The sequence below is a fragment of the Pecten maximus genome, chromosome 3 (genome assembly GCF_902652985.1).
Source record: "Pecten maximus chromosome 3, xPecMax1.1, whole genome shotgun sequence".
Lineage (NCBI taxonomy): Eukaryota > Metazoa > Mollusca > Bivalvia > Pectinida > Pectinidae > Pecten > Pecten maximus.
This window is the reverse complement of record NC_047017.1, coordinates 12,985,975-13,009,783: the sequence shown is the minus strand read 5'-3', so window position 1 is coordinate 13,009,783 and position 23,809 is coordinate 12,985,975. Positions and strand designations below refer to the sequence as shown.

Here is a 23,809-nt window from a genome sequence, read left to right as displayed (position 1 = left end):
CCCGGATACTAAACATGCCATAGTATAAGTACCCGGATACTAAACAGGCCATAGGATTATTATCTGGATACTAAACGGGCCATAGGATTAGTATTGGGATACTAAACAGGCCATGGGATAAGTACCCGGATACTAAACAGGCCATAGGATAAATACCCAGATACTAAACAGGCCATATGATTAGTATCCAGATACTAAACAGGCCATAGGATTAGTACCCGGATACTAAACAGGCCATAGGATAAGTACCTGGATACTAAACAGGCCATAGGATAAGTACCCGGATACTAAACAGGCCATAGGATAAGTACCCGGATACTAAACAGGCCATAGGATAAGTACCCGGATACTAAACAGGCCAAAGGATAAGTACCCGGATACTAAACAGGCCAAAGGATAAATATCCAGATACTAAACAGGCCATAGGATTAGTATCCGGATACTAAACAGGCCATAGGATAAGTACCCAGATACTAAACAGGCCATGTGATTAGTATCCAGATACTAAACAGGTCATAGGATTAGTATCCAGATACTAAACAGGTCATAGGATTAGTATCCAGATACTAAACAGGTCATATGATTAGTATCCAGATACTAAACAGGCCATAAGATAAGTACCCGGATACTAAACATGCCATAGGATTAGTATCCGGGTACAATATTTGGCCATAGGATAAATATCTTGTTAATTATGAGGCCTTGTTAATGACAAAAAAACATTCTATCTTGTTAATTATGAGGCCTTGTTAATGACAAAAACATTCTATCTGGTTGATAATGACAAAAACATTTTATCTGGTTGATAATGACAAAAACATTCTATCTGGTTGATTATGACAAAAACATTCTATCTGGTTGATTATGACAAAAACATTCTATCTTGTTAATTATAAGGCCTTGTTAATGACAAAAACATTCTATCTGGTTGATAATGACAAAAACATTCTATCTGGTTGATAATGACAAAAACATTCTATCTGGTTGATTATGACAAAAACATTCTATCTGGTTGATTATGAGGCCTTGTTAATGACAAAAAACATTCTATCTTGTTGATTATGACGCCTTGTTAATGACAAAAACATTCTATCTGGTTTAATGAGGATGTATCAGTAAATGTGTACTTCTGTCAACAGAATAACCACTTCAGTTGTTAAAATAGGATATGTTTTAATTTTCAAACTTTTAGGGGTTCTTTTTAACAAGTGAATATAATTTTCACATTAATGTACTATGCACCTGAAAGATAAGCACAAGTACATTGTATATATAAACTTCAATTCTTTCCAATTTTAGACACCAGGAGATGTTGAACATCCAATGGACAGGCTATGGAAAGAAGACACCTGTTGTCACCTTTAATCCTGAGATGGTGCTAGCCAAGAAAGGCAACCTGAAAACAGTTGGAGGTAAATACAATGTACATGTCTTAATTTGTCCAAATGGAACGTTAACACTAACAAGTAGTGATGTACCTGGCATCTAATTACATTTTATTATTACATCAAGTATTGTTGATGTAAATACATTGTAATTTTATCTACTCTGTAAGTACTGTCAGTATGTATGTCGTCTGTCTGTAATTTTATCCACTCTCAGTCTCTGTAAGTACTGTCTAGTATGTCCCCTGATCCTGGATACTGTAAATAAATCATCTAATCGTTATCCATCTTGACTTCAGAGAGATATCATCTTGCCTATAAATTTGGGAACTCAGAATGTAAAGTTGTGAGAACCATCCTTAACTTCCATGGATTCCATGAGGTGAGTTTACCTTTATTTCTGATCATGTTCACATATTTATTTTGATTATTCAGAAAGATAAAGTTCTCAAGTTTATCATTAGCATTATTTCTGTAGGTAAAATCTACAGTTTAGTTTTAAAGCAATCCTCTCCTTCCCTAGTTTTATATGGGTTGTTAAAATTATATAGTTTACTACCAACAAATTGCATGTAACATATATTACTACAGTAAAACCTCCCTTGACGACCACCTCACAATTACGACCACCCCGCTATTACGGGCACTTTTTTCAGTCCCGTATGTTTTCTTTATATGTCTTTGTATTGGTCGCTTCAAAAATATGACCAGTTCACCATTCCATATTATCACCACTTTTGACAGTCCAAAATACCAATAATTAACGTTAATTGACATCATATATACTTGCAACCGGTCACCTTTGGTCATACTTACCTGGTGTGCAGCGAGCCATGAAAAGCTTGCTGATGTCAAGCGTTTGATTGTTTGTTTATTTGAGCAAATAAACAAATTATCTACCTGGTCTACCTGGAAGGGAAGGTTGGTATTATCGATCTTTTGTTTATTGATCAGGGATTTAACAGATCAGAATTCAGCCTATTGTTGACCACTTTGATACCCTGTTTTTCTTTCCTTCCCCAGTGCAGACTCAAAAAACGACTCATTCTTTTGTTACTTTATTACAGCATTGAATATTTGTCTTGTATATTCATTCTTGTTATTTTTCGACCAATACATCACATTGGCTTGATCATTTTGCGTCCATTTATAGTAAAAAGAGGTTGATATATAGTTTTCTAAGTGATGTTACGATAAATACGTTTGTCATTCAGTCTGTGTGTATAGTCTTTGGTTAATGATATGCTTTGATACCAGTGAAGCAGTCTTTCTATCATGCTACCTGTTTACTGACTAATCAAACATTGTAAGTATTTTTGTGCGTCCATCATTGATTAAGGTACGAAATTTAAACATAGTTTATGAAGAGAATACAGAAATTACACAGATATTTGATGTAGATTATAAAACACTGTATTTAAATGTGATCTAAATATTTAGCTGTGAGAGCATTTTCTTGTATTCCATAAGACGCAGTCAATGTTTATCTAAACATGAATAATTTATGAATTGTCGTTGGCAATTTTATGGCTATCTAATTACTATGTCAAAAATATAAGACTTTAGTATGTATTGGTTGGTCTCGATAGAGAGGTTTTATTGTAGAACTCGAAGGTCAAAAGTTTCATTACAAATGTAGTATGAAAAAGTAAGAAATATGAAAGAAAAGTAAAAAGAAAAAGGGAAAATAATGTAAATTTTAACCGTAATCAACCTAACTATTCCAAAAGGACAAAAAATGGTGAGTTTGGCATTAAAATTAATCTTGATAATTTCATTCCAGAGGTGGTCATCTTGTGTATTGTGTAATGACTTGATTCATGCCTATGTCATTTCAGGTACACCCCAACAGCTCTGACTATAACTTCATTTGGACAGGGGGTCATCTAAAGCCCTTCACGCTACGCAGTCTTACAGAGTTTCAGAAAATCAACCACTTTCCTCGCTCATATGAACTGACACGAAAAGATCGTCTCTACAAAAATGTACAGCGGATGCAGCAGATAAAGGTAGATAACTCTGTAAATCTTAGCCAATTGAAATGCTTTTTTACGGGTATCTAGAAAATAATGTTCACATTAAATTATGTAAAACTTAACCGAAGTAAAAAGCTTTTACAAACCTGGTATATGTAGGAAATAATGTTCACATTATAAAACTTATTCATACATGAAGTAAAATTATTTAACATAATAAAATATTATGAAAATTCTGAAAAAAAGTACATTTTGTTTGTACATAGTTGTAATTTGCATAGAGAAAATCACCTACAGTCAAAGATTTCCTACAAGGAGGATTTACGTTCATTGAGTAACATTTAGGGAGGTGTTTCCTTCAATATCAAAACACAGCTGGTGACAAATCTAGTGTTTCAAGTGTTTCCTTCAATATCAAAACACAGTATGCTACTTATCAAGATTACTCTCAGCATATCAGGAATGTTTTCATTTTGAAGAGAAATATGTAAATGTTTAAAATGTGAAAATATATCTCCGTCAAAATCAACATCAAGATGGTTAAAAATTTAAAATAGGACTCAACATCTTAAATATCTTATTGATCTTTTCAGGGAATGAAACATTTCGATATTTTGCCATCAAGTTTTATACTGCCAAGTGAATACCAAGATTTTTGTGGTAAGTATTAGAAATATAAATATCTTAAGATTGTTGTGGTAAGTATTAGAAATACAAATAGCTGAAGATTGTTGTGGTAAGTGTCCTATGATTTCTGTGATGGTTTTAACAAGTATCTTCTCATAGGTAATGAGATAAAATAAAGGGGGGTAACAAAGTATGTATTAATAATTTCATTTTTGGAGAGATGTGTTGTGATAAGTGTCTGAAGATTTTTCTCGTTACTCCAGTATACATACAGGTACTCATACACTACATAAATATATGTTAAAAGTTGGTCATGCAAAAGTAATGGAGATTTTTAGTGCCCAATCATTCAAAGCTTGTTTTGTTTATTCTAGCCGCCTTTCTTCGAGAGAAAGGTACCTGGATCGTGAAACCAGTAGCATCTTCTAGAGGAAGAGGAGTATTTCTTTGTAACCACGTAAGTTGTTGACTTTTGTGTGCCTCCTAGCTCGCATCTGTTGACATTCCCTTCTTTATCTATAACACCGGTTAGTATGGCTCTGCTCTGAGATACCACTTAACTGTTGGTAGGAATTTCAGCTCTGAGATACCACTCAACTGTCGGTAGGAATTTTAGCTCTGAGATACCACTCAACTGTTGGTAGGAATTTCAGCTCTGAGATACGACTCAATGGTTGATAGGAATTTCAGCTCTGAGATACCACTCAACTGTTGATAGAAATTTTAGCTCTGAGATACGACTCGGTGGTTGGTAGGAATTTTAGCTCTGAGATACCACTCAATTGTTGATAGGAATTTTAGCTCTGAGATACGACTCGATGGTTGATAGGAATTTTAGCTCTGAGATACCACTCGATGGTTGGTAGGAATTTAAGCTCTGAGATACCACTCGATGGTTGGTAGGAATTTCAGCTCTGAGATACGACTCGATGGTTGGTAGGAATTTCAGCTCTGAGATACCACTCAACTGTTGGTAGGAATTTAAGCTCTGAGATACCACTCAACTGTTGGTAGGAATTTAAGCTCTGAGATACCACTCGATGGTTGGTAGGAATTTCAGCTCTGAGATACGACTCGATGGTTGGTAGGAATTTCAGCTCTGAGATACCACTCAACTGTTGGTAGGAATTTCAGCTCTGAGATACCACTCAACTGTTGGTAGGAATTTCAGCTCTGAGATACCACTCAACTGTTGGTAGGAATTTAAGCTCTGAGATACCACTCGATGGTTGGTAGGAATTTCAGCTCTGAGATACGACTCGATGGTTGGTAGGAATTTCAGCTCTGAGATACCACTCAACTGTTGGTAGGAATTTCAGCTCTGAGATACCACTCAACTGTTGGTAGGAATTTCAGCTCCGAGATACCACTCAACTGTTGGTAGGAATTTCAGCTCTGAGATACCACTCAATTGTTGGTAGGAATTTCAGCTCTGAGATACCACTCAACTGTCGGTAGGAATTTCAGCTCCGAGATACCACTCAACTGTTGGTAGGAATTTCAGCTCTGAGATACGACTCGATGGTTGGTAGGAATTTCAGCTCTGAGATACCACTCAACTGTTGGTAGGAATTTCAGCTCTGAGATACCACTCGATGGTTGGTAGGAATTTCAGCTCTGAGATACGACTCGATGGTTGGTAGGAATTTCAGCTCTGAGATACCACTCAACTGTTGGTAGGAATTTCAGCTCCGAGATATATATATACCACTCAACTGTTGGTAGGAATTTTAGCTCTGAGATACGACTCGATGGTTGGTAGGAATTTCAGCTCTGAGATACCACTCAACTGTTGGTAGGAATTTCAGCTCTGAGATACCACTCGATGGTTGGTAGGAATTTCAGCTCTGAGATACCACTCAACTGTTGGTAGGAATTTCAGCTCCGAGATATATATATACCACTCAACTGTTGGTAGGAATTTCAGCTCTGAGATACGACTCGATGGTTGGTAGGAATTTCAGCTCTGAGATACCACTCAACTGTTGGTAGGAATTTCAGCTCCAGGATACCACTCAACTGTTGGAAGGAATTTCAGCTCTGAGATACGACTCGATGGTTGGTAGGAATTTTAGCTCTGAGATACCACTCAATTGTTGATAGGAATTTTAGCTCTGAGATACGACTCGATGGTTGATAGGAATTTTAGCTCTGAGATACCACTCGATGGTTGGTAGGAATTTAAGCTCTGAGATACCACTCGATGGTTGGTAGGAATTTCAGCTCTGAGATACGACTCGACGGTTGGTAGGAATTTCAGCTCTGAGATACCACTCAACTGTTGGTAGGAATTTCAGCTCTGAGATACCACTCAACTGTTGGTAGGAATTTCAGCTCTGAGATACCACTCAACTGTTGGTAGGAATTTAAGCTCTGAGATACCACTCGATGGTTGGTAGGAATTTCAGCTCTGAGATACGACTCAACTGTTGGTAGGAATTTCAGCTCTGAGATACCACTCAACTGTTGGTAGGAATTTCAGCTCTGAGATACCACTCAACTGTTGGTAGGAATTTCAGCTCCGAGATACCACTCAACTGTTGGTAGGAATTTCAGCTCTGAGATACCACTCAACTGTTGGTAGGAATTTCAGCTCTGAGATACCACTCAACTGTTGGTAGGAATTTCAGCTCCGAGATACCACTCAACTGTTGGTGGGAATTTCAGCTCTGAGATACCACTCAATTGTTGGTAGGAATTTCAGCTCTGAGATACCACTCAACTGTCGGTAGGAATTTCAGCTCCGAGATACCACTCAACTGTTGGTAGGAATTTCAGCTCTGAGATACCACTCGGTGGTTGGTAGGAATTTCAGCTCTGAGATACCACTCAACTGTTGGTAGGAATTTCAGCTCTGAGATACCACTCGATGGTTGGTAGGAATTTCAGCTCTGAGATACCACTCAACTGTTGGTAGGAATTTTAGCTCTGAGATACGACTCGATGGTTGGTAGGAATTTCAGCTCTGAGATACCACTCAACTGTTGGTAGGAATTTCAGCTCTGAGATACCACTCGATGGTTGGTAGGAATTTCAGCTCTGAGATACCACTCAACTGTTGGTAGGAATTTCAGCTCCGAGATACCACTCAACTGTTGGTAGGAATTTCAGCTCCGAGATATATATATACCACTCAACTGTTGGTAGGAATTTCAGCTCTGAGATACCACTCAACTGTTGGTAGGAATTTCAGCTCCAGGATACCACTCAACTGTTGGAAGGAATTTCAGCTCTGAGATACGACTCGATGGTTGGTAGGAATTTTAGCTCTGAGATACGACTCGATGGTTGGTAGGAATTTTAGCTCTGAGATACCACTCGGTGGTTGATAGGAATTTTAGCTCTTGGATACCACTCGATGGTTGGTAGGAATTTTAGCTCTGAGATACCACTCGGTGGTTGGTAGGAATTTTAGCTCTGAGATACGACTCGATGGTTGATAGGAATTATAGCTCTGAGATACCACTCAACTGTTGGTAGGAATTTTAGCTCTGAGATACGACTCGATGGTTGGTAGGAATTTTAGATCTGAGATATGACTCGGTGGTTGGTAGGAATTTTAGCTCTGAGATACCACTCAATTGTTGGTAGGAATTTTAGCTCAGAGATACCACTCAATTGTTGGTAGGAATTTTAGCTCTGAGATACGACTCGGTGGTTGGTAGGAATTTTAGCTCTGAGATACCACTCGACTGTTGGTAGGAATTTTAGCTCTGAGATACAACTCGGTGGTTGGTAGGAATTTTAGCTCTGAGAAACGACTCGGTGGTTGATAGGAATTTTAGCTCTGAGATACCACTCAATTGTTGGTAGGAATTTTAGCTCTGAGATACGACTCGATGGTTGATAGGAATTTTAGCTCTGAGATACGACTCGGTGGTTGGTAGGAAATTTACAGATGTGCCGTTCTCCAATAGGTTTGTTGACAGTACAGCCATCTGATTATATACTTCTTAATTAATACATCTTGTCAACTCCAAATCATTTTGATTTGTAGCCGGACCAGGTGCCATTGGATGAGAATCTCATTGTGTGTCGCTACTTAAATCAGCCTCTTCTTATAGATGGTAAGTAAATTAAACAGACAAATAATGTCTATGTTACATATTTATATAGATGGTAAGTAAATCAAAGACAAATAATGTCTGATGTACATATTTATATAAATGACAAGGGGGATTTGATCAAATTTGAACTTTGTTTTTGTCTGTGTAAAGTTATTGCCAAAGTTACATAAAAATCATTACTGCGTAGTAAATGTAGTTAACATTTTATTAAATATATAAAATATGATAATTAATTAACATGCTATTAAATTTAAATTATCATATTGGTTTATTAAAAAATTTTGTGGATACACTTTGTTTATACGGAAACTCAACCAATCAAAACATTGTATGCTAATTTATAATAAAAACAGATGTTAAAATTTTTGAAAAAAATAAAGATGAATTGTTAACATTTTTCAAAAATATAAAGATGAAGGGGCATATTTTCTTTAATGTTCAATTTCATAGTTTGGAATTATGAAAGAATTATATAATGTAAGTTCCTCCGGAAAATATTTCTAAAACTTGAAAATTTGTTGATGATTTGACAGGTTTTAAGTTTGATGTACGACTGTACGTGTGTGTTACCTCTTATGATCCACTAGTCATCTACCTATTTGAGGAGGGTCTCACGAGGTAAGTCCTTTGACAATCGGTACCATGGGAAATATAACAACATGATGACAAAATTCGGCAAACAATGACTTTTGTGTTTTACACTGGACAAACAATGACTTTGGTGTTTTATACTGGACAAACAATGACTTTGGTGTTTTACACTGGAAAAACAATGACTTTTGAGTTTTACACTGGACAAACAATGACTTTTGAGTTTTACACTGGACAAACAATGACTACTGAGTTTTACACTGGACAAACAATGACTGAGTTTTACACTGGACAAACAATGACTACTGAGTTTTACACTGGACAAACAATTACTGGTGAGTTTTACACTGGACAAACAATGACTTCTGAGTTTTACACTGGACAAACAATGACTTCTGAGTTTTACACTGGACAAACAATGACTTCTGAGTTTTACACTGGACAAACAATGACTGAGTTTTACACTGGACAAACAATGACTTCTGCATTTTACACTGGACAAACAATGACTACTGAGTTTTATACTGGACAAACAATGACTTCTGAGTTTTACACTGGACAAACAATGACTACTGAGTTTTATACTGGACAAACACTGACTTCTGAGTTTTACACTGGACAAACAATGACTGGTGAGTTTTACACTGGACAAACAATGACTTCTGAGTTTTACACTGGACAAACAATGACTTTTGAGTTTTACACTGGACAAACAATGACTGGTGAGTTTTACACTGGACAAACAATGACTGGTGAGTTTTACACTGGACAAACAATGACTGGTGAGTTTTACACTGGACAAACAATGACTTTTGAGTTTTACACTGGACTAACAATGACTACTGAGTTTTACACTGGACAAACATTAATGACTACTGAGTTTTACACTGGACAAACAATGACTTCTGAGTTTTACACTGGACAAACAATGACTTTTGAGTTTTACACTGGACAAACAATTACTGGTGAGTTTTACACTGGACAAACAATGACTTTTGAGTTTTACACTGGACAAACAATGACTTCTGAGTTTTACACTGGACAAACAATGACTTTTGAGTTTTACACTGGACAAACAATGACTACTGAGTTTTACACTGGACAAACAATGACTGGACAAACAAGGATTGAAACTGATTCATTAAGCAGACAATATAGGCTTCTGATCGAGCTATCATATTTTGTAGTTTAGCTAAAAATCAGGGAAAATATGGTTGTTGGGTTAGTCAAAGATTATAGCACAAATTAGTTAATGGTCTTATATGTTTGGGGCCAAAAAACATCTTATACAGATCAGTTAATTGTTGGATTCAGTACTGATGATAATTTGAGGAATGCTGTAAATATTATAAAAGTGAGATGGATTTACTTGAAGGTTCGCCACTGTGAAGTACGAGAAGAGTGGTCGACACATACGTAACCAGTGTATGCATCTAACTAACTACAGTGTCAACAAGAAAAGTGACGATTATGTCCGGTAAGTATTCCTTGGAGAAAAGTGACACCTACGTCCAGTAAGTATTCCCTGGAGAAAAGTGATGATTATGTCCGGTAAGTATTCCCTGGAGAAAAATGATGATTCTGTCCAGTAAGTATTCCCTGGAGAAAAACGATGATTCTGTCCGGTAAGTATTCCCCGGAGAAAAATGATGATTCTGTCCGGTAAGTATTCCCTGGAGATAAGTGACGATTATGTCTGGAGATAAGTGATGATTATGTCTGGAGATAAGTGACGATTATGTCTGGAGATAAGTGATGATTATGTCTGGAGAAGAGTGATGATTATTCTCTGGAGATAAGTGATGATTATGTCTGGAGATAAGTGACGATTATGTCTGGAGATAAGTGATGATTATGTCTGGAGAAGAGTGATGATTATTCTCTGGAGATAAGTGATGATTATGTCTGGAGATAAGTGATGATTATGTCCGGTAAGTATTCCCTGGAGATAAGTGATGATTATGTCCGGTAAGTATTCCCTGAAGAAAACGGATGTATTGTTTCCTGAACAAGACTTCCAGTGTGTACTCTATTATGTTTTAATGTTTTTGTGTTGTGTCCCTGTAAGACTAGGTTACAGTAAATTGAAAGCTCTGTTATCCAGTTGATTTCGTATTTTGTTACAAATTAAATTGACTTTGTCAAATCCAATTGCTTGAATGATCAACTGAATCAACTTTTTGTTAATTTGTTAGAAATGATGACCCTGACGTTGAAGACTACGGCAACAAATGGTCACTAGGGGCTTTGTTACGATACCTCAGATCTCACGGTCGTGACACAACAGGTAAGTCTTTATGATGACACTACAGGTAAGTCTTTATGTTGACACTTAGTCACAGCCTTGTACAGAAATTCTGTCCAACATGCATGTCTCAGTATTTTCTGCTGGCATGCTCTGATTTCTGGTCAGGGTATTACATTATTAGCTAAAGTCGGCAGTACATTGTATGACAAGTTTTAAATACGACCAGACAGGTCTGAGAAAAATGGAATTACATTATGATAATCTTACTAAGTACATACATAGAAAATGTTTGTTTTGCCAAATAAAATTGCATCATCCTAATTGTCCAGGTATGTAAACCATTGTACATTTTGTATCCGTAGCTTTAATGATGAGGATAGAAGATGTGATCATTAAGGCGATCCTCTCTGTAGAACTACCCATTGCCACAGCGTGTAAGATGTTTATGCCGTTCAGAGGAAACTGTTTTGGTGAGATTTATTGCTCGTATTGTAAAGTCACTGGATATCAAATTTAAAGGTTTTGCACAAAGTACAGGTAACATTAGTTATTGACTGGTAGGCTATTAATGATAAAATAAATGTAATGAAAAGGTAAAAAAAAAACCAAAGAAGTCATTAACATTTAATGAAGTCAGTAATAGCATTAATATGATACATCTAACAAATATCATCGACATTAAAAGTTAACATAATGATAAACAGTTATATTGTTGTAACATAATGATAAACAGTTATATTGTTGTAACATATTGATAAACAGTTATATTGTTGTAACATATTGATAAACAGTTATATTGTTGTAACATAATGATAAACAGTTATATTGTTGTAACATATTGATAAACAGTTATATTGTTGTAACATATTGATAAACAGTTATATTGTTGTAACATAATGATAAACAGTTATATTGTTGTAACATATTGATAAACAGTTATATTGTTGTAACATATTGATAAACAGTTATATTGTTGTTACATAATGATAAACAGTTATATTGTTGTAACATATTGATAAACAGTTATATTGTTGTAACATATTGATAAACAGTTATATTGTTGTAACATAATGATAAACAGTTATATTGTTGTAACATATTGATAAACAGTTATATTGTTGTAACATATTGATAAACAGTTATATTGTTGTTACATAATGATAAACAGTTATATTGTTGTAACATAATGATAAACAGTTATATTGTAACTATTCGTTGTAACATAATGATAAACAGTTATATTGTTGTAACATAATGATAAACAGTTACATTGGTGTACGTTTAGTATGTTGTTTACTTTGTCTGTTACAGAATTATATGGTTTTGATGTCCTCATCGATGAAAACATGAAACCATGGGTGCTAGAGGTCAACTTGTCTCCATCCTTAGCCTGGTAGGTTCAGACTAATGTACAGGACATCTTATATAAGATTAAAGGGCCTACAAGTTCTGGTAGATTTCATTCCCACCAAAGTGGATTTCAATGTTATTTGGTCTGAATTATATGGGGAAGGAAATCATTTAACTTTGCTTTAAGATGGTGACTCCTCCTTCATACCTGAGTAATCAGAAAATTGTAATTTACTTTGACTGTGACGACCTTTAATTACACAATACTATATTCATGTTTTTATCTCTTGCAGTGATGCTCCACTGGATTTGAAGATAAAAACAAACTTAATCTGTGATCTGTTTAGTCTTTCAGGTGAGTAAAACTGAATCTGTTACAGGTAATTAAGTCTGTTAATCTTACAGCAGAAAGAATTAACCTAAAATACCTCCTGTATATACTGAAAACATGTATTGAGACATACCTCCCTGTATATACTGAAAACAGGTATTGAGACATACCTCCCTGTATGTACTGAAAACAGGTATTAAGACATACCTCCCTGTATATACTGAAAACAGGTATTGAGACATACCTCCCTGTATGTACTGAAAACAGGTATTGAGACATACCTCCCTGTATGTACTGAAAACAGGTATTGAGACATACCTCCCTGTATGTACTGAAAACAGGTATTAAGACATACCTCTCTGTATGTACTGAAAACAGGTATTGAGACATACCTCCCTGTATAAACTGAAAACATGTATTGAGACATACCTCCTGTATAAACTGAAAACAGGTATTGAGACATACCCCCTAGTATATACTGAAAATAGGTATTGAGACATACCTCCTGTATACTGGAAACAGGTATTGGGACATACCTCCATGTGTATCAGTCCTGTCCTCTTATTTGTTGGGGGCATTTGTGTCTTATAGACATTTCTAGTTATAGATGTGAGGACAGGCTGTAAAAAACCTCCGTTACATCTCATTAACTCAGAGGATGTTTTGTTGGTTTACCGGTTTGCTGCCTATTATGTTTTTGGTATCCATGTTGTATTCACTAAGTCTCGTATAAAAATACAACAATACAACTTATAAGAATGGAGAGATGTATATTCCTTAAACAATCCTATTAATTCTTGTTTAAATGCGTTCAATTTTCAGAGATTGCTTTTCTTTCAAAATGTTCTACCAAACCACCAGTATTGGTAAAGTTTGATTCATGATGAGTTTATTATGATATTGCAGGTATTATTTGTAATAATATTACAAGTCGTAGGGTTATTTGTAATACTATTACAGGCATCATATGTCACGATCCCATGATGAGGACACTTCAGCAAAGCAGAAGAAATCAGGAAGTCACTGCCAAAATAGCATCCCGAGCAAAGGTATTAAACACATAGTCCAGAAAACCTTAACATCTTACTCCCTTTAAAATGTGCATATAGCTGTCTGTTCTTTACCCAATCATCTACACTGGTTAGCATGCCAATATCAGACTAGCAGTTCATTAGCAGTTCAGCTTCGCCTTGTCAGTATGTATGTAGCAAAATGGTTTCAGAGAATGCGGTATGTCTTTAGAAAGCACACTGAATTATTTATTGTATTCCACAAATTAATATCTATGTGTTTTAACTGTATCTGACATGTATGGGAAGGATACAGTGGAGATAGCTGTGTCTATGAGTACATGTATCAATCATTATTTAGTATGAACCCCCACTGATTGTTCTTAACAAGTGGTCTGATCTCTTCACTCTGGAGAACATCCCTTTTTTGTCATTAGAAGTTCTCTCCTATATTGTTTCGTGACCATGATTATATAAGATTCTGCCCAACAGTTATACATATGTAGCAGCTGAGATATAATTCCTAAGGGTAATGTATTTGAAAACTGTTGCATGAAGTTTAAAGAAACATTCCAGAATAAATCAGCAGTCTTCTTTGTTATCAGAGTTCATAAATCATTACTATATACATTTAAAAAAAATCCATATACCGTAAATTATAGTGCTCAGGTACGTTCATTTTCAGAGAAAAAAATGAACAAACAAATTTTTTTGGAGGTTTTTTAGGTCACCTGAGACAAAGTCTCAAGTGACCTATTCTAATCCCCTTTGTCCGTCGTCGTGCGTCGTGCGTCGTCCGTCGTGCGTCGTCCGTCGTCCGTCGTGCGTCCGTAAACAATTTACATTTTCAACTTCTTCTCCAAAACCCCTAAACCAAATTCCATGAAATTTGGCAAGAAGCTTCTATGGCTAAAGGTAAACCAAAATTGTAAATTATATGGTCCCCACCCCCCAGGGGCCTGAGGGGCGGGGCTAAAAACTGTCAAAGTTTCGATATGGCTAAAGGCTTAAACCAAATTGAATTTATCCGAAGTCCCCGGGGGGAAACATAATGATAAACAGTTATATTGTTGTAACATATTGATAAACAGTTATATTGTTGTAACATATTGATAAACAGTTATATTGTTGTTACATAATGATAAACAGTTATATTGTTGTAACATAATGATAAACAGTTATATTGTAACTATTCGTTGTAACATAATGATAAACAGTTATATTGTTGTAACATAATGATAAACAGTTACATTGGTGTACGTTTAGTATGTTGTTTACTTTGTCTGTTACAGAATTATATGGTTTTGATGTCCTCATCGATGAAAACATGAAACCATGGGTGCTAGAGGTCAACTTGTCTCCATCCTTAGCCTGGTAGGTTCAGACTAATGTACAGGACATCTTATATAAGATTAAAGGGCCTACAAGTTCTGGTAGATTTCATTCCCACCAAAGTGGATTTCAATGTTATTTGGTCTGAATTATATGGGGAAGGAAATCATTTAACTTTGCTTTAAGATGGTGACTCCTCCTTCATACCTGAGTAATCAGAAAATTGTAATTTACTTTGACTGTGACGACCTTTAATTACACAATACTATATTCATGTTTTTATCTCTTGCAGTGATGCTCCACTGGATTTGAAGATAAAAACAAACTTAATCTGTGATCTGTTTAGTCTTTCAGGTGAGTAAAACTGAATCTGTTACAGGTAATTAAGTCTGTTAATCTTACAGCAGAAAGAATTAACCTAAAATACCTCCTGTATATACTGAAAACATGTATTGAGACATACCTCCCTGTATATACTGAAAACAGGTATTGAGACATACCTCCCTGTATGTACTGAAAACAGGTATTAAGACATACCTCCCTGTATATACTGAAAACAGGTATTGAGACATACCTCCCTGTATGTACTGAAAACAGGTATTGAGACATACCTCCCTGTATGTACTGAAAACAGGTATTGAGACATACCTCCCTGTATGTACTGAAAACAGGTATTAAGACATACCTCTCTGTATGTACTGAAAACAGGTATTGAGACATACCTCCCTGTATAAACTGAAAACATGTATTGAGACATACCTCCTGTATAAACTGAAAACAGGTATTGAGACATACCCCCTAGTATATACTGAAAATAGGTATTGAGACATACCTCCTGTATATACTGGAAACAGGTATTGGGACATACCTCCATGTGTGTCAGTCCTGTCCTCTTATTTGTTGGGGGCATTTGTGTCTTATAGACATTTCTAGTTATAGATGTGAGGACAGGCTGTAAAAAACCTCCGTTACATCTCATTAACTCAGAGGATGTTTTGTTGGTTTACCGGTTTGCTGCCTATTATGTTTTTGGTATCCATGTTGTATTCACTAAGTCTCGTATAAAAATACAACAATACAACTTATAAGAATGGAGAGATGTATATTCCTTAAACAATCCTATTAATTCTTGTTTAAATGCGTTCAATTTTCAGAGATTGCTTTTCTTTCAAAATGTTCTACCAAACCACCAGTATTGGTAAAGTTTGATTCATGATGAGTTTATTATGATATTGCAGGTATTATTTGTAATAATATTACAAGTCGTAGGGTTATTTGTAATACTATTACAGGCATCATATGTCACGATCCCATGATGAGGACACTTCAGCAAAGCAGAAGAAATCAGGAAGTCACTGCCAAAATAGCATCCCGAGCAAAGGTATTAAACACATAGTCCAGAAAACCTTAACATCTTACTCCCTTTAAAATGTGCATATAACTGTCTGTTCTTTACCCAATCATCTACACTGGTTAGCATGCCAATATCAGACTAGCAGTTCATTAGCAGTTCAGCTTCGCCTTGTCAGTATGTATGTAGCAAAATGGTTTCAGAGAATGCGGTATGTCTTTAGAAAGCACACTGAATTATTTATTGTATTCCACAAATTAATATCTATGTGTTTTAACTGTATCTGACATGTATGGGAAGGATACAGTGGAGATAGCTGTGTCTATGAGTACATGTATCAATCATTATTTAGTATGAACCCCCACTGATTGTTCTTAACAAGTGGTCCGATCTCTTCACTCTGGAGAACATCCCTTTTTTGTCATTAGAAGTTCTCTCCTATATTGTTTCGTGACCATGATTATATAAGATTCTGCCCAACAGTTATACATATGTAGCAGCTGAGATATAATTCCTAAGGGTAATGTATTTGAAAACTGTTGCATGAAGTTTAAAGAAACATTCCAGAATAAATCAGCAGTCTTCTTTGTTATCAGAGTTCATAAATCATTACTATATACATTTAAAAAAAATCCATATACCGTAAATTATAGTGCTCAGGTACGTTCATTTTCAGAGAAAAAAAATGAAGAAACAAATTTTTTTGGAGGTTTTTTTATGTTTAACTTCAACTGCAAGGTCGCTTGGGTAACCTTTTCTCTGGATAAGGGCTAGCTGCACACAGCTATAAAGGACCACACATAAATCTAAAACATATTTTTAACAACATCTACCACCAGTAGAAGTGACATTTGTGATAACCCTATCATTGATAGAGAGGTATTTCTCTGTAGTCTGGGGATGGGGTAGATTTATTACTGGAAAAGTGTTCTTAGACCTTAGCTTATATTTCTAATGTGGACATTTCTTTTTAATGTAAATCTAAAATATAAAAGCAGATGAACACAATCATAGCATGACCTGCTGGACCAATATATCTGAGAGCATGATTCTGTATCAGTGTAGTAATTGTATATAATGTATATTAGAATTTAGATATGTCTGTGCGTATATATTGCTGCATGTAGTTGATGCATGAGTTCACTATATTAGTACAGATTGTGGGAAATCTGTTTAACTCTGGTACCCCAATACACAATTTGTAACTAACTATGTTCTTGTCTCAATGTTTTCTTATCTCATACCTCACAAAATTTCACGTGACATTATTAACTATTTCTGTAACATTAAAATTCCGGATTTAGATTTCTCACAATCATACTAAAATATCTACAAATTCAGTGGAAACCCTCTCTGTTGTGTCCACATACTTCAAAAGTTCTGCAAGTCGACTACTAAAATCCAATATCAGTCATGTGTGGTTTACCACCCAAAGTTATGACCTTCAGTACATTAAAGCTGGTGATACAGGTAGATCCAGGTCATAATGAAGGTAATGCAAATTCAAAATTAAATTTTAGAATAATTCCTAAAAAAGTTCAGCCAGGAAACATACAATTTGGATGTTTTGTATCCAATACTAATGTCCAGAACAATTCTAATTTGACAAAGAATTTTATCTGATATATATACAGCTAGCTATCCTAATTAACGTGACAACTTTTATAACATCCTAGAGAGGTTTTCCACTGACCAGGTTGTACCCCACGATCATCTTTAGTAAGCATGTAGATTACACTTCTCACCTCCTGCCTTTTTTCCAGTCTGCTCGATTCCGACCTTCTTCTGCTTCTACGGTAAGTCTGTCATGGCCCAGTGTGAATGTATGCATGCTCATTAATTAAATTGAAAGGTATTTTGTACATGTTACAAAATATTCCGCAATGAATACAAATGTAAACAATATCTATTGATCTTTTAAATAGTGTGAAACCTACTCAGATAAATCTTCCTCACATAAGATACGAGGGCTAATTGATAAATTGTGAGCTTCATATTGAAGGATTTGAATTTTGCCAGATATATTGTATTATTTTTCAAAATTGTCCCCTTCACTATCTATGCACTTTTGCCAGCATTGTTTATGAGGCTCACAACATATCAATCAACCCTCGTATGTAGACTAGTTAACATTGAAGCAATGACATTCAAATGTCTTAAAATTAGCAATTTCTTTGCTAAATCTACTAGAATGTAACTTTTTTATAAATGAAAGTTCAAACACTCACTCTCTTCCTCGATGTATCATGTTCTCTAATAACCTTCCCGAGGTAATACATTACCTAGATATCCATTGGTTATCATCCTACCACACAAAGATAACTCAGATATCCATTGGTTATCATCCTACCACACAGGGATAACTCAGATATCCATTGGTTATCATCCTACCACACAAGGAATTAACACAGGCCTCAGTCTACTGGGATACTGTATAGTAATTAACACAGGCCTCAGTCTACTGGGATACTGTATAGTAATTAACACAGAACTCAGTCTACTGGGATACTGTATAGTAATTAACACAGACCTCAGTCTACTGGGATACTGTATAGTAATTAACACAGGCCTCAGTCTATTGGGATACTGTATAGTAATTAACACAGGCCTCAGTCTATTGGGATACTGTATAGTAATTAACACAGGCCTCAGTCTATTGGGATACTGTATAGTAATTAACACAGGCCTCAGTCTATTGGGATACTGTATAGTAGTTAACACAGGCCTCAGTCTACTAGGATACTGTATAGTAATTAACACAGGCCTCAGTCTATTGGGATACTGTATAGTAATTAACACAGGCCTCAGTCTACTGGGATATATATACTGTATAGCAATTAACACAGACCTCAGTCTACTGGGATACTGTATAGTAATTAACACAGACCTCAGCCTGCTGGGATACTGTATAGTAATTAACACAGGCCTCAGTCTACTGGGATACTGTATAGTAATTAACACAGACCTCAGTCTACTGTGATACTGTATAGTAAATAACACAGACCTCAGTCTACTGGGATACTGTATAGTTATTAACACAGGCCTCAGTCTACTGGGATACTGTATAGTAATTAACACAGGCCTCAGTCTATTGGGATACTGTATAGTAATTAACACAGACCTCAGTCTACTGGGATACTGTATAGTAATTAACACAGACCTCAGTCTACTGGGATACTGTATAGTAATTAACACAGACCTCAGTCTACTGGGATACTGTATAGTAATTAACACAGACCTCAGTCTACTGGGATACTGTATAGTAATTAACACAGGCCTCAGTCTACTGGGATACTGTATAGTAATTAACACAGGCCTCAGTCTACTGGGATACTGTATAGTAATTAACACAGACCTCAGTCTACTGGGATACTGTATAGTAATTAACACAGGCCTCAGTCTATTGGGATACTGTATAGTAATTAACACAGACCTCAGTCTACTGGGATACTGTATAGTAATTAACACAGGCCTCGACCAGTCTATTGGGATACTGTATAGTAGTAATTAACACAGACCTCAGTCTATTGGGATACTGTATAGCAATTAACACAGACCTCAGCCTGCTGGGATACTGTATAGTAATTAACACAGACCTCAGCCTGCTGGGATGTTGGTTTTGTATTCATTAACCTTTACAGTTTGTCTTATGTGATATGATTTTTGTTTTCAGGACTCTAAGCCGTCTTTGAGTTTACGGGTTTGTACTTACAAGCCATCTCGCTCTGTTGTCTGTTGTACAGTCCTGCTGTAATATTGTTGTCTGTTACAGCTATGCATGTTCCTGATTCTGCAGTTCTGTTGTCTCTTACAGACTTACTGTATCTTTGTTTTTTGTTATGGACACACTGTAACTTTTTGTTACAGCTATGCTTTATTGCTGTCAAATATGGGATGAGCTAGTGTCAAATATTATTATATGATTAGAAGGGGACAATGTATGTAGCTGCCTGTCCATCTGTTTGTCACCATTTCAAGACAATACGTTATTATGAGTACAAGTGGACCAACATTCTTTTTGGGAGTGCTTGCTTCAGACTTCTTTTCATTGGCAAAATGCCGAAGGTCAATGTCACGGTTACATTTAATAGATAATTTGTTTCTTCTCCCTATGAGTTCCCTGGAACAAATCCTTTAGTTCAGGTTCCCTGGAACAGATCCTTTGGTTCAGCTTTCCCTGGAACAGATCCTTTGGTTCATGTTTCCCTAGAACAGATCCTTTGGTTCAGATTTCCCTGGAACAGATCCTTTGGACCAGGTTTTCCTAGAACAGATCCTTTAGTTCATGTTTCCCTGGAACAGATTCTTTGGTTCAGATTTCCCTAGAACAGATCCTTTGGTTCAGGTTTCTCTGGAACAGATCCTTTGGTTCAGGTTTCTCTGGAACAGATCCTTTGGTTCAGGTTTCCCTGGAACAGATCCTTTGGTTCAGGTTTCCCTGGAACAGATCCTTTAGTTCAGGTTTCCTAGAACAGATCCTTTGGTTCAGGTTCCCTGGAACAGATCCTTTTGTTCAGGTTTCCCTGGAGCAGATCCTTTGGTTCAGGTTTTCCTGGAACAGATCCTTTGGTTCAGGTTTTCCTGGAAGAGATCCTTTGGTTCAGGTTCCCTGGAACAGATCCTTCGGTTCAGGTTTCCCTGGAACAGATCCTTTGGTTCAGGTTTCCCTGGAACAAATCCTTTAGTTCAGGTTTCCCTGGAACAGATCTTTTGGTTCAGGTTTCCCTGGAACAGATCCTTTGGTTCAGGTTTCCCTGGAACAAATCCTTTAGTTCAGGTTTCCCTGGAACAGATCTTTTGGTTCAGATTTCCCTAGAACAGATCCTTTGGTTCAGATTTCCCTGGAACAGGTCCTTTGGTTCAGGTTTCCCTGGAACAGATCCTTTGGTTCAGGTTCCCTGGAACAGATCCATTGGTTCCGGTTCCCTAGAACAGATCCTTTGGTTCAGATTTCCCTAGAACAGATCCTTTGGTCCAGGTTTCCCTGGAACAGATCCTTTGGTTCAGGTTTCCCTGGAACAGATCCTTTGGTTCAGGTTTCCCTGGAACAGATCCTTTGGTTCAGGTTTCCCTGGAACAGATCCTTTAGTTCAGGTTTCCGTGGAACAGATCCTTTGGTTCAGGTTTCCCTGGAACAGATCCTTTGGTTCAGGTTTCCCTGGAACAGGTCCTTTGGTTCAGGTTTCCCTAGAACAGATCCTTTGGTTCAGGTTCCCTGGAACAGATCCATTGGTTCCGGTTCCCTGGAACAGATCCTTTGGTTCAGGTTTCCCTGGAACAGATCCTTTGGTTCAGGTTCCCTGGAACAGATCCTTTGGTTCAGATTTCCCTGGAACAGATCCTTTGGTTCAGGTTCCCTGGAACAGATCCTTTGGTTCAGGTTTCCCTGGAACAGATCCTTTGGTTCAGGTTCCCTGGAACAGATCCTTCGGTTCAGGTTTCCCTGGAACAGATACTTTGGTTCAGGTTTCCCTGGAACAAATCCTTTAGTTCAGGTTTCCCTGGAACAGATCTTTTGGTTCAGGTTTCCCTTGAACAGAGCCTTTGGTTCAGGTTTCCCTGGAACAGGTCCTTTGGTTCAGGTTTCCCTGGAACAGATCCTTTAGTTTAGGTTTCCCTGGAACAGATCCTTTGGTTCAGGTTTCCTAGAACAAATCCTTTGGTTCAGGTTTCCCTAGAACATATCCTTTGGTTCAGGTTTCCCTGGAACAAATCCTTTAGTTCAGGTTTTCCTGGAACAGATCCTTTAGTTCAAGTTTCCCTGGAACAGATCCTTTGGTTCAGGTTCCCTGGAACAGATCCTTCGGTTCAGGTTTCCCTGGAACAGATACTTTGGTTCAGGTTTCCCTGGAACAAATCCTTTAGTTCAGGTTTCCCTGGAACAGATCTTTTGGTTCAGGTTTCCCTTGAACAGAGCCTTTGGTTCAGGTTTCCCTGGAACAGGTCCTTTGGTTCAGGTTTCCCTGGAACAGATCCTTTAGTTTAGGTTTCCCTGGAACAGATCCTTTGGTTCAGGTTTCCTAGAACAAATCCTTTGGTTCAGGTTTCCCTAGAACATATCCTTTGGTTCAGGTTTCCCTGGAACAAATCCTTTAGTTCAGGTTTTCCTGGAACAGATCCTTTAGTTCAAGTTTCCCTGGAACAGATCCTTTGGTTCAGGTTTCCCTTGAACAGGTCCTTTGGTTAATGTTTCCCTGGAACAGATCCTTTAGTTTAGGTTTCCCTGGAACAGATCCTTTGGTCCAGGTTTCCCTGGAACAGATCCTTTGGTTCAGGTTTTCCTAGAACAGATCCTTTGGTTCAGGTTTTCCTAGAACAGATCCTTTGGTTCAGGTTTCCCTAGAACAGATCCTTTGGTTCAGGTTTACCTGGAACAGATCCTTTGGTTCAGGTTTTCCTTGAACAAATCCTTTGGTTCAGGTTTCCCTGGAACAGATCCTTTGGTTCAGGTTTCCCTGGAACAGGTCCTTTGGTTCAGGTTTCCCTAGAACAGAGCGCTTGGTTCAGGTTCCCTGGAACAGATACTTTGGTTCCCTAGAACAGATCCTTTGGTTCAGGTTCCCTGGAACAGATCCTTTGGTCCAGGTTTCCCTGGAACAGATCCTTTGGTTCAGGTTTCCCTAGAACAGATCCTTTGGTTCAGGTTTCCCTAGAACAGATCCTTTGGTTCAGGTTTTCCTTTTTTGAACAATAACACATATTCTAGGGGAAATTAAGATACTGGCTCCTCATTACATTCGTTTGTTCATAATTGTATTTCAAGTCAAAGATTAACAGTCGGATGAGGGGCCGTGGTGGCCAAGTTGTTAAGGTGTCCCGACACTTTATCACTAGCGCTCCACCTCTGGTGAGTTTGAATCCAACGTTGGGCAGTTGCCTGGTACTGACCGTAGGCCGGTAGTTTTTCTCCGGGTACTTTGGCTTTCCTCCAACTCCAAAATCTGGCACGTCCTTAAACAACCCCGGCTGTTTATAGGACTTTAAACAAAATAAACCAAACTAACAATCAGATGTGTCAACATTACTAAAAACTGAAAATGACAAAACAGTCCCTGGACAATGAATCAATCAAGTCGAGGGAGCGGGGGAGGGGGGTCACGGATAGTGTCTTACTTTTCCTTTTTAGCCCACCATCATCAGATGGTGGACTATTCAAATCGCCCTGCGTCTGTGGTCCGTCGTCCGTCCGTCCATAAACAATTCTTGTTATCGCTATTTCTCAGAAAGTACTGAAGGGATCTTTCTCAAATTTCATACATAGGTTCCCCTTGGTGTCCAGTTATGCATATTGCATTTTGAGACTAATCGGAAAACAACATGGCCGACAGGCAGCCATCTTGGATTTTGACAATTGAAGTTTGTTATCGCTATTTCCTAGAAAGCACTGAAGGGATCTTTCTCAAATTTCATATATAGGTTCTCCCTGGTGCTTAGTTATGCATATTGCATTTTGATACCAATTGGAAAACAACATGGCCGACAGGCAGCCATCTTGGATTTTGACAATTGAAGTTTGTTATTGATATTTCTCAGAAAGTAAT

At 37.1% G+C, this 23,809-nt stretch overlaps 1 protein-coding gene across 16 annotated transcripts in view; it reads left to right on the top strand.

Annotated features, from left to right (window-relative positions):
• Positions 1-23,809, top strand: part of LOC117323250 (tubulin polyglutamylase TTLL5-like) — a 65,284-nt gene that overhangs the window by 4,680 nt on the left and 36,795 nt on the right. For 14 of the 16 annotated variants that reach the window (XR_004531694.1, XR_004531695.1, XM_033878345.1 and 11 more), the window contains 14 exons: positions 1,300-1,412; positions 1,685-1,767; positions 3,224-3,394; positions 3,955-4,021; positions 4,363-4,445; positions 7,986-8,055; positions 8,589-8,673; positions 10,022-10,123; positions 10,842-10,933; positions 11,257-11,364; positions 12,206-12,287; positions 12,538-12,599; positions 13,536-13,624; positions 18,032-18,064. Coding sequence is in view for 14 of the 16 variants with exons in the window: in XM_033878345.1 (XP_033734236.1) it covers positions 1,300-1,412; positions 1,685-1,767; positions 3,224-3,394; positions 3,955-4,021; positions 4,363-4,445; positions 7,986-8,055; positions 8,589-8,673; positions 10,022-10,123; positions 10,842-10,933; positions 11,257-11,364; positions 12,206-12,287; positions 12,538-12,599; positions 13,536-13,624; positions 18,032-18,064 (1,240 nt within the window). In the remaining 2 variants the exon portion in view is untranslated. The remainder of the gene's footprint in view (positions 1-1,299; positions 1,413-1,684; positions 1,768-3,223; positions 3,395-3,954; positions 4,022-4,362; positions 4,446-7,985; positions 8,056-8,588; positions 8,674-10,021; positions 10,124-10,841; positions 10,934-11,256; positions 11,365-12,205; positions 12,288-12,537; positions 12,600-13,535; positions 13,625-18,031; positions 18,065-23,809) is intronic. The other 2 variants (XM_033878344.1, XM_033878341.1) reach the window with 1 other exon arrangement.